The sequence below is a fragment of the Neodiprion lecontei genome, chromosome 6 (genome assembly GCF_021901455.1).
Source record: "Neodiprion lecontei isolate iyNeoLeco1 chromosome 6, iyNeoLeco1.1, whole genome shotgun sequence".
Classification (NCBI taxonomy): domain Eukaryota; kingdom Metazoa; phylum Arthropoda; class Insecta; order Hymenoptera; family Diprionidae; genus Neodiprion; species Neodiprion lecontei.
The window spans coordinates 24,221,822-24,236,562 of record NC_060265.1 but is presented as its reverse complement, the minus strand read 5'-3'; the positions used below and the strand labels follow the sequence as shown (position 1 = coordinate 24,236,562).

The following is a 14,741-nucleotide window of genomic DNA, read 5'->3' as shown; positions in this document are numbered from 1 at the left end:
ATTCGGATTCAGATAATAATAGGTATTCCAGGGACGCCTGTAGAGACGTCTGGAAGGGTTCATTATTCCCGTGTAGATTGTACGTGGGTCGAGGGAAAATCACAGACATCTGTAAATCCTCAGAAACGTAAATACACCCACGTGTAGGGGATACAAGGGTGCACAGACGCGGTACGTAGAGTGAGACGAGTTCAAACCCCGACGTATTCTTGGCTAAGAACCAAGAACATTAATTACTGTGTTGGAACGAAAGTCAACGTCTGATGTCGCAGGATCCTTTCAAGTCTTCGTTGCAGGACAGTCAAGCATCAGCAGACTCGGAACCGATTTCAATTTCGGGCTGACCTGCGGAGGTCGGAGGTTCTCACACTGAAACGCCCCCTGGAATAATTATCCACCCCTTTATCAAACCGCCAGGAAACTCGTTACGGCGTACTATACAGAAGGAAACATTCTTGCGGAAAGCGGAAGTTTCACGTTTGCCTCAGGAAACTTATCGATCTCGAACCCCAAACTTCAACGATTGAACCGGTCACGCGATTCGCCATTGACGAAAGCGCAGGAATTAGCATCGAAACAAACGACGAAGGCGTGGTTTCCGCCAACTTTTTTCCCCCCGAACTTTAGCAATTCTCTCGGGTGAGATCAAGCGGTACTTATCTTCCTTATTAGTTATCGGACCTTAGAGTCGCATCGCTCACAATCGGACATTTCTTCGCGTCGCTTACAAACTCGAGAATAATAGCAGCCGGGCATGCTAGCGAGCTGATGCTCGGACAGATGTAGAAAGGAGCTGCTGGAATTGTGTTCCGAGTCTCGTAAGGACCTATTAGCCCGCGCCTTTTATATCCGGTAGACGACAATCCGAGTGCACTCAGGACAGTAAGGATCAGTTCGCAGCAAAAAATCTGGTCGTGCAAAGCTGAATTTCTTCTCTTCTGTAAGAGAGAGAATATAAGAGAAACACGGGTGAAAAAAAAAAAACAAAGAAGAAGAAACATCTCTTCGTCAACTGCAATTGCCATGAATCGTTACGACGGGGCGGAGTAATGAACGTCGTACCTTCTTTTTATACGTTCATTGCGAAAAGCTGCGGAAAAATTCCGCTTTCCTCGACTGTACAGGGGAATTTGGAAGCGTCTCACTTATTTTGGCGTGTCCGTACTTCAGGGCGAATATTCAGGCACAAATAGAGATAATCTTGAGCGCTTTATGCTTCACTCGGCACCCCATATTGCAGTTGCGGCTCTTGCAAATGTGGCGGCGAAAACCCGCGGCGCAACTACGGCGTTGCGTATATTGCGCCATTCAAAGTCAAGGATACTAGCTTGCAGACACGGTATTGGCACTCCGGGTACAATATATGTACATAAATCAAGCAATAGTCGAATGAGGGGAAAATTTTATGACGGCGAAGTGAGTGAAAATAAAAATGTTGCCTAGGCGTGCCCGTTTATTTATGAATTTATCTGTATAATAAAATTGATATAGAAATTCTGAACGAACCTTCGGATTCTTTAGCTGGTCCCATTAGGCGGTTCTATCTCCCTTATAAAGTCGATAGCTGAGAACTATTGTTGTGCTCCCTGCAGGCTTAATGCGAAAACGGAGAGATATTAAGCATAATAACGGGTCGGAGGAGAAAATAGCCGAAAAAAATATATATCGGTACAAAAAAGTAGAACCAAAAAGATGGCCTCTCCGCGGGTATCCACTCCTCGTTATTTTTCTCCGCGAGGCGAGCTAGGACGAGGCTGAAAAAGCTAGAGGCGATCTCTTTGAATACGCGGCTGGGGCAAAGATTGCCAACGGTAATAATTATGCTATCCGAGCTTTTATTTCAAAGGTCACTGAGTCCTCCGCGACTCACAATAGCGGAAGACACAGCGTCGTTCAAAGCAAAATTTTTACCGACTCTTTTTCCTCCTCTATTCCTCTTTCGAGACTTGTTACAAATGTATGTCACCTGGGGTCGATGAAAAAAATCAACTACACGCATTAAGTATTCCCCGATAAATTAACTCCCGCTGAAGCTCTTTTCACAAAATACAATCCCAAGCTCCCGTGTCATACGGAAATATAACGCGGTAAAAATAACGCGAGGGAACGAATCTGGCGAGTGCTCTTTTCGCGACTTGTGCGTCAATTAATTAATTACTCCGCCATCCCCATTGACGTATGCATACAGTATATTTGTTTCGCAAGATCGAAACCACAGCGGGCTAAGTTGAATAAATATCGAAACAAAAATTTTGTTCAGCAACGATTGAGATTCTATCGGTGTGAGAAGTAACAATTATCGTTAATTGAACCACCCTTCGGGTGTTTAAGATATTGGGTATATATGACCAACCGCCCACGTAATTTCGCCTGCTCGCTTGACAACGTCAAGCAGCGCCTAGAGGCGGAGCAATTACAACCTGGCAAGGTGTCGGTGTGGTTGAATAAGGTCAAGTTAGTCTCAGGTGCTCGACGAGGTCGAGTGACGTGTGTCCGTGATATTGTAGGAGGCACTCGACACACGGTTTGCTGGAGGCTTCGCGTAGTACAAAGAAACATCTCGTGTACTTACCGACAACAGTGCAAGTCGTGCATATAGTTGTTATTTTCATTCCAACTCAATGTTCGTGCAGGTACACGCATGAACACACGATGATGTGACTGTCTGTAGAAGCTTTTTAATTTCAATGCGTATATCGTATTTCTTTCCTCGTGGAAAATGGAAAAAAGAAAATAATAAAAAGAAGAAACGAGAAATCGCCGAAAGTTAGAAACATGAAATGGAATCGAAAGATTGCAAGATTTCTACGAAACCTTGTCCAGTTTCAACTTTTTCGGTTGGTTAGATTTCAATCTCTCGACAGTTGAAGGTAAAAAATGTGTCAGACATCTCTATGGAGATTTTATGCAGGCGTGTACCTTTTCAGACGCTCTACTTCAGGTGCTGATCACGTGGTCAACGGAATAAATTGATACGGAAAACTTCAGAGATTGATTCACCCGATTTCGCCCGTAACGACCGCATGGTATATGATACATTGAATTGGGATCTAAAAAAGTTAATCAACGCAAACAATCTCCAAAATAGAGAAATATAGAGAAATACAGCCTACTATGTTTTCTGTTTACGAAAATATTTATTATTTCACACATTTATTCACCACAAATATTAATAAACGCAACTTCATTTGGGAAATTAATCCATTTTTGACATATTCAAAAATGTCCCGTACGAAAAAAAATATATTTTATTATTAATTGCCGTATATTTTTCGCGACATCTGACACGCATATCTTCTCGCCGGATGAAAATCCTCTGCTGCACACACCCAAAGAAAATCCAACATTCCTCGAAATTATGTTGAATGTTTGATATTATTATGGTTACTTTTTTTGGGGGTTTTCTTAAACGAATTATTTGTCCGAAACGTGAGGCGAATACGGCACTTTTGAACGTGACTGAAAATCCAGTTTTGAACATACACGCAAGGTTGGGATACTCGAGCGAAGAATATTATCACGGAGAATAACAGTATTATCGAAACATCCTAACACGTGTTCTGCACGGAGCGTAATTGTACAAGATGGTTGAATTTTTCCGTTCGGCTGAATAAGGGTGATTTCTCCACCGCCTTTATTCCTCAATTTGCCCTTCACGATTCTGGGTTACCAGAGCTCACCAGGGAGCGAGGAATAAGAGAAGTATAAAAGTGAAAAATCAAGAAGACTCCGCAAGCCGAGGCTAATAATCTTATACGGCCGGCGGATGAGGCGCTCGCAAAATAGGCATCATGAAGTCTTGAAACGACCGGCGAATCAATTGATTTAAGACCGCGCCGCAGGCTCCGGGCAAATCGGGGATAGGGGGCGAGAGTGCCGAGGAGGCCGGGTGAAGTAAGAACGTAGTCGGTGAGAGCCCGCGAAAAGACGGTCCTTCAGGATTAAAATAAATCCTAATCTAGAGACTCGGTCGTAAAGTCGAAGGCTCCGAGTGGATCGTGAAAGGGCGTTTGTCCCACGCGGTTTTGCGCGAATAAAAGGGCGTCGCTACGATGGTTCAGTTTAATCCGGTAAATACGAATCACGGTGGAAAATTTTTAATGAAATGTAAATTGCTCGATTTTTCGCCCACGTCTTTTGAATCGACGCAGGGAAAACTGCGACATTCGTCGACGTTCGATGGCAAATATTTTTATACCTCCGTATACTGCAGCGACAGTTGCAAGATAACGCGGGAGAAATCGTGATGCGATGCATCGGCAATATGAAATAAATCCGGAAATCCCGCGTGTTCGAGAAGTCGCACACGCAGCGCACCTCTGGAACAATGAAATCGGTCGCAATCTTTCTCGCTATTCTCGCTCTGTGTCGTATTCACTACGCCGCCCGCGCTACTCGAGGTGCGGGTTCAATCCACACGGGTATACTAACAACCACGTTGAGATATGGAGAAGATGCGCAGGCAGGTAATATTTCAACCACCGTGCACAACCTAAAGCCGGTCAGGTAACGCGGCTCTTCCTACAACTGTATAACGTAATAAAGCGGCATGGAAATATAAAGCGGTAGATCGTGACTGAAAATACATCCGGACAGGTGTATTTCTTGAACTCTGTTATCGGCATTGAGAATCACCGATACTGCGTTGTATGTTTTTTGAATTTTTTTTCTTATTTTTTTTCTTCTTCGTTCTTTCTTCGTCAAACTGATTCCAAAACCGTGCACGTCTGATCAGCTTAAACTCGACGTACCGCATTGAATTCGTGGAAAGTTTTACACTGAGGAAAAATAAAAAAGGAAAAACACAAGTGTCATGAGCGTTAGCTCTTTCCTTCCGATGGGAAATCCCCCGTCGATTGAGAAAATTGAATTTATCGTACCGGCGAACCAATTTTATTTTGAAATCAGCCGAAAGATTATAAAGCTTCGAGACATTTTGTAACTTGAATTAATATTCATGACTGAATATTTGAAGTTCGCCCTTTCAAAGGAAACATCTTTGCTTCGAAACGCGATTTCATACGAAAGAGGAAAGAACAAGTATAAACGGAAAATCCAGACTCTGCAAACAGCCAAAATAAAATAGGAGAAAACTCTGAAGATGAGCGAGCAAACAAGAGCGTTTAATTTTCGGCAGCGAACTTGTGGACCATGTTCAACAAACAATTATGACCGTTGACTGTACAATATGTGTATAAAAGGCACGTCCTAAAGATGTCAAATTGAAGAATATAAAATTTCCCAATTATAAAGAGAAATGTATTTCCTTCCTCAAGGAATAATGAGATCGCACGAAACCCTTTGCCGAGGAAAAGTTTTTGCCATTAAAAAATGTATTGAACTTGCCAGTAGTGAAGAGCACGATGAAACATGAATTGCCACGAAGGGTGGAAAAGAGGAACTGAAGAGTCTCTCCTCGACTAAAAAATTAGAATTCGAGATGTAAACCGGGGAGGAGAGCTTTTGTATACTTTTCTAACGACAACAGCCTCGCTGGGTTTGTCTTTAATTACAAGGCACTTACATTTCAAACTTGTTAAGGGACGTTGATTATTCCACGCTTTCGGCTTAAAAAAATTTTCCCCTCTCTCTATCTCTGCTAAATTTCAATTGACTTGAGCAAGTATCATTATGTACGGTTCGTTAAACAGCTGTCCTCAGTAAACACAACTATATTATACATCTAAACGAATGTATAGACGTTGTACACATAAGGGATACCAAAAAGGTGTAAAACATGGAGCGATTCGTTTGCCCTTATTAATTGTGAGCGAAAAGAGAAACAACTAAAAAGAAAACTGTATTACCATACCCATGATATTTAACCAGCAATAAATGTCTACATAGAAAGATAGGTGGACCCTAATAATCATGAACAGAGTAACGTCGCTGAAACATTACAAACTTTCTCTCCCCTCGTCGCACGAGTGACGTATAATTTAGCATTTACGCATGAAAAAAGTACCTAAACATATAGTCGCGCGAGTGAGTTTACGGTTCCGTTCTGCCAGAGTTTAACGAAAGCATTTCGTCCCTGATGATTCGGTTCAGAAAAGTAGGGGTGTGTACAATCAGGGTCTGCTGAAACAATGGTCGGACAAACGTTATCGCCAAGCGTTGCGATAATCTACTAGCCGAGATGGGATGCGGAATCCGTCCTGATGGCCGGTCAGCTGCAATACGACTTGGCCGTATCCGTACGGAGTAAAGTAAAAAAGGGATCGTTGGACCAGAGGCAGCTCATTAGGCGGAATTACCCCCAAGACGCCTCTAGCAACACCTTCGTCCCTCGGCGGCGAGGCTTTCACCGGGGGCTGCAGGACGACGGCCAATACTAATTAGTTCCGTACTTGAGCCTGCGCCTTATTCCTGACCTCCCCCACCTCGTTGCGTTCATCCCCTCGTCCGGGCGCTCGGCTGATGGATAACCTAGATTCCTTTTATCTCCTGGGCAAATTTCCTGCAGTCCAAGCCTTTCCGCGCTACCCGAGGATCGCTTTACCCGGTTACGTTTGCCCGATAAACCGAATCATAACCCGGACTTGGCTAGTGCACCGTTGATAAATTCGATTTGGTCTATTTTTCGACCATCTGCCACACTCCCCTATTCTTGCAACCCGTGTTGTATCCTTTGGTCAAACAGTTTTTACCTCAAAACTTTCACGTGATATCAAACTCGGGAGAATTTTTTTTATTTAATAGACATACACGGTTGATCTGAAAAATTCTCTGATACATCTACCCGAGAATTGTCGAAAGAAGTACAAGTTTCTGACAATGAGAAAAATTTTATTTGGATAAGTCAGACCTGTAATCACTGACGTGTACCGAAGGATCCGGTCTTTCAGAAATTTTCATCAAAAAATGTTACAGTGTACGCGGTGAAATTAAGCGTATGAGTTCTGGACTTGAAAGGTGATCCGCGAAGGAATGATAGAAATGAAACAGAATACCGGATCACATGTCCGTCACAAATGCACCCTGCGCAGCGTGGTGAACTCGAGTATTTTAGATCGGTGTGCAGCCCCTCGTTTGAACGAATAAAAAGGACATATTATATATGTACGAACCCGCGGAGTTTCCGGCGCAAGCTGGGCAAAAGCGAGAAATTCCTTCCGGCTTTCGGTTGACCTAAGCAGAAAGTGGCATTTCCAGTGCCACGTAAAGGTTTTCCGACTTCGCTCCTTATCGCGGATTCGTGGATTCGAAATTGTTGCCAAGAGAATTCCCGTTCGCCTTCAGCGTGTCTCCCGGAATTTCATTCCCCGTGCCTCGTAATCCTGATCCTTGCCCAGAATCAAGGAAAGACGTGGTCAAATTCTCTTGATGAAATAGAGACGTTTGAAAATAATTTCCATACGTAAAATGTTGGGGAAACTAATTTTTCTTGGAAATCGGACGCCTCCCCGACAGGTTTCAGAGCGACTTTTATTGACCGCCATGTACACCAACCTGCGGATTCACCCTTCAGCAGTCTCGATTAATATTTTATTTTCATGTTTCCCCCCCTTCGTTTTTGAGTGAATTAAACGCATATTTTTTCATCCCCGTAGAAAGGTTACGCGGCTACACAGAAAACATTTGTTAGGCCACTCTATCTCTCTCTCTCCCTCTCTGTTTCTTTCTCACGCACGAACCCTCTACATATAAAAATGATGTAACATTCTGCCCCGCGAGACTTCGTCTCAACGATATAAAAGCGACACCCTCGAGTTTTTAATATCATGCGAGAATCCGGAAACAATATTATGTCTGCCATTATACTGCGTATCTATCGTCGCACGCGTCTTTTTCACCCAGCGTCCGTCAAATTAGTGAATAGATTAATGTATGTACATTGAGAATGATTCCTCCATTTTACAATTCGAAAGCAAATTATTTAACTCGGTTGAAATGTACGATAAACGTGAGTCAAACGACCTAAAGAAAATTTTGCGAGTCCGGCAGGAGTATGCGACGAAAAGAAATTCTTCCGCTGAGGAAGAGAATATAGCGTACAAAAGATTGTGCCTGTACATCGAGGAGGAAAGAAATTCAAGGGTATGAGAGAGTGGCGAATAATGAGAGAAGGGAAAATATTTAATTTACCGTGGACTGGGAACGAATTATACAAAAGGTGCGAAATGATAACAGGGCTTTATGGGTGGAAACAACGGGGAGAAAAAGAACAGGGATGTTAAGAGATACGCGAGCGTACGTATTTTAATTTACATTTTAATGGTCTCCACACAGAAACTTTACTCCCTCAGATTTTAAGTTTGACTTGACTTTACCCGCACTATAATAACGTCCCCCAGATGCACGAATTACTTTGAGCAGCTCTGCCACTGCTTGCCGAATCCTCTCTGATCTCGGTATTGTACGTGCCCAAATTGTTTCTTATTAAAAAAAAATCGTTCCATGCCTATAGACTTTTTAAATTTCCCGCGCTAATTGGCTGACTCCGCAGCAATAATGTCGGAGGAAGCGAGACGGAGTTTCCAACCCTCGTTCCCTACGGAAATATACCAGGTATATCGATCATCACGAGGCGGAAATTCCTTAGACGGTTTAAAACTTTCAAGCATGGTTTCCGATTGGTATAATAGTACGATTATTATCGCACGAATCAGATGTCACCGTACCGTGATCGACCGTGAAACCTTCACCCTTCGATTTTGTCCTCCTTAAACCTTCTACATAAATAATGAAAAATGAGGTTTTTTTTTTCTCCATTATCAGATGACAAAATTCTCTCAAAGGGGGTTGAACCATATCACGAGGTCAATTAATAAAATTGAAAAGTTTTATACCCATCCTCATCCGTGTCATTAAAAAATACGAGCGAATCAAAAGCAGTAATGAATTACTCACCTGAGATTGAAAAGAGGGCAGATAGTCTTCTAATTGTCACGGACGAACGCCTCGCCATCCAGTTTCGTTTCCACCACTTTCCATTAATTCTTCATTCCATGAGACATTTTTCACCTTCACGTCGAATAATGCCGAAGTTCTGAAAGTGAAAATAAAAAAACAAATAAACATAAGACACACGGACAGAGATAAAATGTAAATGCAGATCATCTCGCTCGAGCAAGGATCGCTGAGGTTTTTTCATTTTTATATCCTTTTCTCTTCGGTAGCTTAACCCGAATGTATCATGCCCAGGGTTGATTTTCCACTCGCAAAACTGCAGAGTCCGAGATTAAACTTCTTGTTTGAAGGAGAAGTTGTTTAAGCTGCCCCCTTATCCGTGCAGAAAGTAAACTAAAAGTTATGCCGCATGTAAAGCATGTAAATCTATCTTGGTGGGGTGAGTTGACATCGGAAAAGCTCTTCACGTATACATATAAAACATCTGTCGTCGGTCAAAGAGATATTCAAGAGTAAGCAGCCAGCAGCGGCAGCAGAAGCGGCGGGAGAAGCAAGAAAGGAAAAAGATGAAGAGAAACAGGTGCAATCGTTGTAACAGAACCAAACCAAAATAACCTTCATCAGCGGGAGAACGATCTCGCGGGTACCGTATATATACTACACGTTATATCTGTCTGGACGAGAGGAAGAGCTGCATCACTTAGGTGAAACGACACGAAATCTCGGCGTAAGGGAACATACGTTCAATTTCCCATCAGAGCCCTGTGTATTAGAAATGGGGGTGGTGTTCAAGTGGGGAACGCGAGCACGTGCGCCCGTAATTGTCAGGGCAGCTCCCGGGGCTCTCGGCAATCCGTAACGGCCCCAAACGGCACCCAAACGGCACCCAGAACGTAATGGCCTCCGAGAAACTTGGCACATTTTTTCGCCTGCTCGTTGTATAGACTCTCGCTCGGGGTATAGGCAATGCGCGCGTCTTTGTTTCGCAAGAGCGAAAGAGAAAGACTGCGCAAGAAAACTAGTGGGAGTAAAGAAATTTTCTTTTTTATACTATTTTTTTTTTCTAGATTTCTGATTTTTTATTTTTTTTCCTTTCCTTTCCTTTTCTTTCTTATTCACCCTTCAATAAATCGCGACCCCTAGACTGTATTGATACCGATACTTTTGCAATTTATTTATCACCCCATGAGGGTTGTAGAGTCAAGGATATCAAAGATATCGAATCCAAGTTCTTCTAAGATTTTTTTCTTTCTGATACAAACAATGGTAATAATCTTATAACATTTTGATTTGTGACTTCAGCGTCTTTTTATTCCCCTTTTTTTCGAAGGGAGGTCCCGTTCTTGCTCCAACACATTATGCCGAGACAATCGTCACGCGTGACTTAGTTTCAATCGCTACGTTTGCTGTATTTGACCAAAGAAAAACAGAGAAGAGAAAAAATGCACGGTACTTGATTTTCTCCCGCAAGCCTATTATCCGATCCTTTTGTTTCTGACGATGAAACACGTTTCAGAGCCGAAAAAGTACCCCTAAAAGTGGTACTGCAAAAGAATCGTTTCAAAGTATTTGAACCACAGGTAACATGATTGAAATGATGTTGTAAGTAATGAGATTTTCATTTGAGATTCCTGCCGAGTTGTTTGAGAAACTAAAAAAGGGGTGGGGGGGTGGGGTTCAAGCAGGCGGTGGAGAGTGCACGAGATGCTATTTCGCTGAAATCGAATCACAAAACGAAACGTACGTCGGATCGCAGGTGAAAAATATAGTATTGTAGTAAAGGACAATCTAGGATCGAATTGCGTCTGAAGAAATGAATGGGTTCTCCGTGCGTAACGAAGAAACGTCGAGTCAAACAAATCTCACAACAATGAATAATGTATGAAAAACGCGGATATATTTTGACTTGAAGTGCTCCGGTTGAAGTCTGGAGACTGACTGTTTCTACGATAATTCTCGTTGGCGGAATAACCGTACATTAGACAAATTATTAAGCATTTAATGACTGAATATTATATCGGCATCAGTAGTACCAGAATCTATAAGGATCGTGAACGCAACTTCGTTACAATATCATCGCAACCCATAGAATCGGTACAATTCCGGGTATCTACGATAATGTAGCGATCAGCAACTGGCGTCGAACCCGAGTCGAATGAGTATTGTAGGCGATGCGTAGACTGTGGTGAGACTAGTCAGCAAACAATTTGCATCACAATACGCGGAACACCGCGTGATATCAGGTGCACACACACACGCACACGCACGCACACGCACGCACACACACACACACACACACACATGTATATACATTGATCGAAAGGGGATTAAATTTGGCAAATCAGCCAATCTAACAAAGTGCGCAGCATCAGAGAGGCAGGTAGACAAAAGCTGCGGGGAAGCTCAAGTTATACGCGTTGAATGATGTGTACACATAGATTACAGCGGAGATACTAGAAGCCGGGCTTAGCCGGGAGTAGGCGTATGTGTTATACGGATATATCGCCCCTCTGTCATGGAGCCGTGAAAATTTTCCCAGCTGAAAACGGCACGTCAGTTTCCCATCGACGTTGTATGTGTACAGCTCCCTAACGTGTAAATAGATACTCGACAACGAACTCTCGGCAAACCGAGGGAGGAGGTCGGTGGAAAAGATCCTTCAATCATCCCGTCGAGCCTCGAGCAGCCGTGACGGGAAACGGATACTTTTAAAAAAATTACATTTTTTTTTTTGTTTTCTGATATCCTTCTGTTTCACAAAGGCTTCGCCTGCCTTTCTGTCGACAGAATCGCAAATTCTCCTGCATCCGACGCCTGATGCGTACATCGGTGCGTATCTGGTTGCCTAATTATTGCGGTAGACGTTAGCGTCTGACACTTGCCAACTTTTACTACTGAACGGAAAAAGCATCGCCATTAAAGTGCCATGATATTGATAGTGATGGGAAAATGTCGATTTTTTAAGCTGGTGATTCCGAATTTTGATGTAGATATTACAGGGCTCAAAGTGGATGTTCGAAAACGAAGCACCAAATATTGTAAAACTTGAGGAAATAACATAATGATAGTTGTTTAAATGATCGATTTTTATTACCGTTCACTCATAGTTATACTAAATATCCCAATATCCAAGCTACCAAAAAAATTTTGATTTAGGGAAGCCGGCCACCTCAAAAATGTTGGATCCAAATTTTTCAAATTCAATTTTTTCTCCACTTTCCCTCGTATTTGCCAGTGTAAGATAAATATTTCAGAAATGTCACCATGGATTTTTGATCCGAAAATCCGACACACGAATTACGAGTATAACAGGGTATCTAACGACCTGAAAATAGCTGAAAATTCTTAACCGTCATGGTTTCCTGGTCGCCGAAAAAATTAGACATCCTGTATAAGTATCGAAAAAATGAAATCAGAATTTGCAATAACGATTTTAGAGGAACTGGAAAAACAAGAAATCTAACTTGAAGTAAAAACGCACGTACTTTTGGGTTTTCCAGGTCTCGTGGATGCGTAAAAGAGATCTCCACATCCTGACGTCAGCAATCTTCACTTACACAGGCGACGCGAGGTTCGCCGTTTTACACCCGGAGTCTTCGGACGACTGGGATCTCAAAATCGAATATGTCCAGCCAAGGGACGCCGGGATCTACGAGTGCCAGGTTAACACTGAGCCGAAAATCAACTTAGCGATTCTCCTTAGCGTTGAAGGTAAACCTAGCGCAACGTACGCACCAATATTAAGTATATCATAGATCGCATTTTGTCAGCCGGAAACGATCAGCTTTGTTATCGAGGAGAAATAGCACCGAGGAGGAAAGAGGCTCGCAAACTCGATCGATTGATGATGATATAATTTATCCTTTATAATTTTGCCAGAAAAACATTTTGCCTTCAGCTAACTTACACACAGTGGAAGGACTTGTTAACTTTACCAGGTGTGGAACCAAAATTTGTATTCCCAAGTGAAGCTAGATTTTATTTCCATTCACAAAAAATTGCATTTCCCACATTTCATCGCCGCGTACGGCGAAGTCGGCAAGTTTTTTTTTTTTTTCTCACGTCTACGAAAATAGTTGAGTATGTGTATACAACGCGAGGATATTTTGGCAAAATATTTAGTGAAAAAAATACGTATCTACGAGCGAGCTTACACAACACGAGGCTTGTTTAATCCATCATAACTGCTCTCGAGTGAATTAGAGAAAAGTAATCATTTTTTCCACCACCGAACTGATGTACGGGCATGATTCATATGTCGAGACAAAAACAAACCTAGACAACACAACATCCTCCTGATTCAATATTGCATGATGAATCTGAACCTGACCACTGTAAAAAAAAAAGTATCAAGCTGGATAAACAGCTCGTACATGTATGTAACAGAAGGCTGAAATGAGTTGTTTGAAATTGAAGGACATTGAAGGGTTTTCACTGATTAGTAGATACGATTTAACCAATGCATGAACCGTGGATCGAATTTGATTTTTCCAAGCGGAGTCGACCAGTCCCGCATGCCGATCCCCCATCAACGCGTGTAATCTTGTAAGATAAATAATGTTTATCCGGCACGACAATCGAACTTGCTTCGTACATAAACCTACTTGAAAACTCGAAAATGGAGCACTCTCAAAGGCTTGAAATTAAGTGTATCGGAAAGTTTTAGCACTCTGGTGTGAAGACTCTTAAGTGTCAGGAGGCAAGATCGGAAAAGTTACGTCCGACGGCGAAGGGGTGGGTAAGGGAGGAGGTGGGCCGAGAAAGAGATAGGAGAGTTGGGGGGTTGAAGGCGGTTGGGCGGGCTAGTGCGGAAAGTCTGATAGTTCGAACGAGGAGTTGACGTAATTGTTCTTCAAGTTAATTACACTCAACGACTATGGGTAATAAAGTCAGAACTAAGTTCGAGCTCCCAACTTTAAGTTTTCAGCAAAAACTACAAGTGTAGCTCTTGTTGATCGCGCGAGGATCGCTGGACGCGCTAAGAGCGTATCCCAAATGATATCGGAAGTGGATCAGCGGGGTGAGGAATTTGCCCGAAATATATTCGGACCCCGCGACTTCGAATCAAATTTGTTTAAACTTTTCCCGAAACTGACCGTTTTCCCAGCCTGCCGCAGGCCTTATCTCTCTCTCCGCGCCACCGTTCGGTTCGAACTTGGAGAGCTTACGTTTAAACGTCGATGTAAGAAGGACGATGAATACACCGCCAACCGCGTGAGAGACCACGGTACCTTTTTGTTGCCTTCTTTCGCCCTCACCCTCTTCTCGCCAACCCTTAAAATTATCCCTCGCGCTAGCTGGCGAAGAACGAGAAAAAAAATTAGACAGAAAAAGAAGAGCTAATACCCTAGTTCGGCAGGTATTTTACTTCGCGGATGTTATTTTACCCCGAAAGGATCATCGCAAAAACTTGCCAGCGTCGATTTTATCCTATTGCTTCGACTACGATCCAGAGCTGTATTAAGGTTCTATCTAAATGGCCTCGATTTTAGTCACTCGCTCGTACTTTACTTTTAGAGGTAGAATAGCAAGGTGACCCGGGTGTTTCTTTTGCTTTTACTGTAGACTCTTTGCGTAAGTTCACCGCGTTAAGCTTCTAGTTGGTATTTTGTTTTTTTTCAGTCTCATAGATGTTTTTCCGACAGGTTTTTAGCCTGATACTTTAAAATCTGAATAATTAACTCGATGTGTATGTCTGTGATCCCGTTCCAGAAAGTGCCCCTGTCCCCGCCACCGCGCCCAACGCCATTCACCGGACCTTCAACTCAGGTTAGAATCAAGCCAGGCCTTGCCATTACTGTTATTATTTTTTGGTTGATCTGCGTTCTGTATACGTTTACCTTATTTTATTTTTTTAAATTTCCTCGCTGTTTTCTTATTCATTTACC

General features: G+C 42.7%; 2 protein-coding genes across 18 annotated transcripts in view; one reads left to right on the top strand and one right to left on the bottom strand.

Moving 5' to 3' along the window:
* Window positions 1–14,741, bottom strand: part of LOC107221613 — a 200,643-nt gene that overhangs the window by 64,790 nt on the left and 121,112 nt on the right. For all 13 annotated transcript variants that reach the window (XM_046743620.1, XM_046743628.1, XM_046743621.1 and 10 more), the window contains one exon: window positions 8,854–8,992. The gene's annotated coding sequence lies outside the window, so the exon portion shown is untranslated. The remainder of the gene's footprint in view (window positions 1–8,853; window positions 8,993–14,741) is intronic.
* The window catches only part of LOC107221612 (hemicentin-2), a 302,996-nt gene that overhangs the window by 281,108 nt on the left and 7,147 nt on the right, over window positions 1–14,741 (top strand). For 3 of the 5 annotated variants that reach the window (XM_046743636.1, XM_046743637.1, XM_046743635.1), the window contains 2 exons: window positions 12,354–12,564; window positions 14,566–14,622. In XM_046743636.1, coding sequence (XP_046599592.1) covers window positions 12,354–12,564; window positions 14,566–14,622 — 268 coding nt within the window. The remainder of the gene's footprint in view (window positions 1–12,353; window positions 12,565–14,565; window positions 14,623–14,741) is intronic. The other 2 variants (XM_046743640.1, XM_046743638.1) reach the window with 1 other exon arrangement.